The sequence below is a fragment of the Eimeria mitis genome, genomic scaffold (assembly GCF_000499745.2).
Source record: "Eimeria mitis Houghton genomic scaffold, Emh_scaff2484, whole genome shotgun sequence".
NCBI classification, from domain to species: Eukaryota; Apicomplexa; class Conoidasida; order Eucoccidiorida; family Eimeriidae; genus Eimeria; species Eimeria mitis.
In genome coordinates, this window is record NW_013570823.1 from 8,538 (window position 1) to 9,145 (window position 608).

At 59.4% G+C, this 608-nt stretch overlaps 1 protein-coding gene across 1 annotated transcript in view; it reads right to left on the reverse strand.

Moving 5' to 3' along the window:
• EMH_0054510 (uncharacterized protein) overlaps positions 1-361 on the reverse strand; it is a gene marked incomplete at both ends in the record, with an annotated part of 564 nt that extends 203 nt beyond the window's left edge. Inside the window, one exon of the mRNA XM_013497127.1 lies at positions 1-361. Coding sequence (XP_013352581.1) covers positions 1-361 — 361 coding nt within the window.
• Between the last annotated feature and the right edge of the window lie 247 nt (positions 362-608).

Consider the following 608-nt stretch of genomic DNA (forward strand, 5'->3'; position numbering starts at 1 on the left):
CCTGCTGCTGCTCCTGCTGCTGCTCCTGCTGCTGTTGCTGTTGCTGCTGTTGTTGCTGCTGCGGCTGCTGCTGTTGCTGCTGATGGCATTCAGATAAGTGCTGCTGTGACTCAGGAGCACGAGTTTCTTCCTCCCGTTGCTGTAGCTCCTGCTGCTGCTGCTGCTGCTGCTGCTGCTCCGGCTGCTGTTGCTGCTGCTGCTGCTGCTGCTGCAGCTGCTCCGGCTGCTGTTGCTGCTGCTGCTGCTGCTGCTGCTGCAGCTGCATGCGTTTTTTTGTTTTTCTTGGCGATGGAGTGTCTGTGTATAGGGCCTCCGCATCGGGGGGGGCCCCCTCTCTAAGCCACCGAATGGCGCGCTGCATTGCCTGCAGCAGCAGCAGCTTTTGTGTTACGCTTTGCTGCTGCTGCAGCAGCAGAGGAGGTACCTGCTGCAGCAGCAGCGGGAAAAAAGCAGCAAATACTGCAGCAGCAGCAGCAGCAACCAAAGGCTGCAACACATCAGGATTCATAGAACAATCCAGCCCCAACACTGCATGCAGCAGCGGCACAGCTACAGCTGTCTCCATCTGTTCAGTTACAAACCCTGGGGGGCCCCCCTGGGGGCCCCCC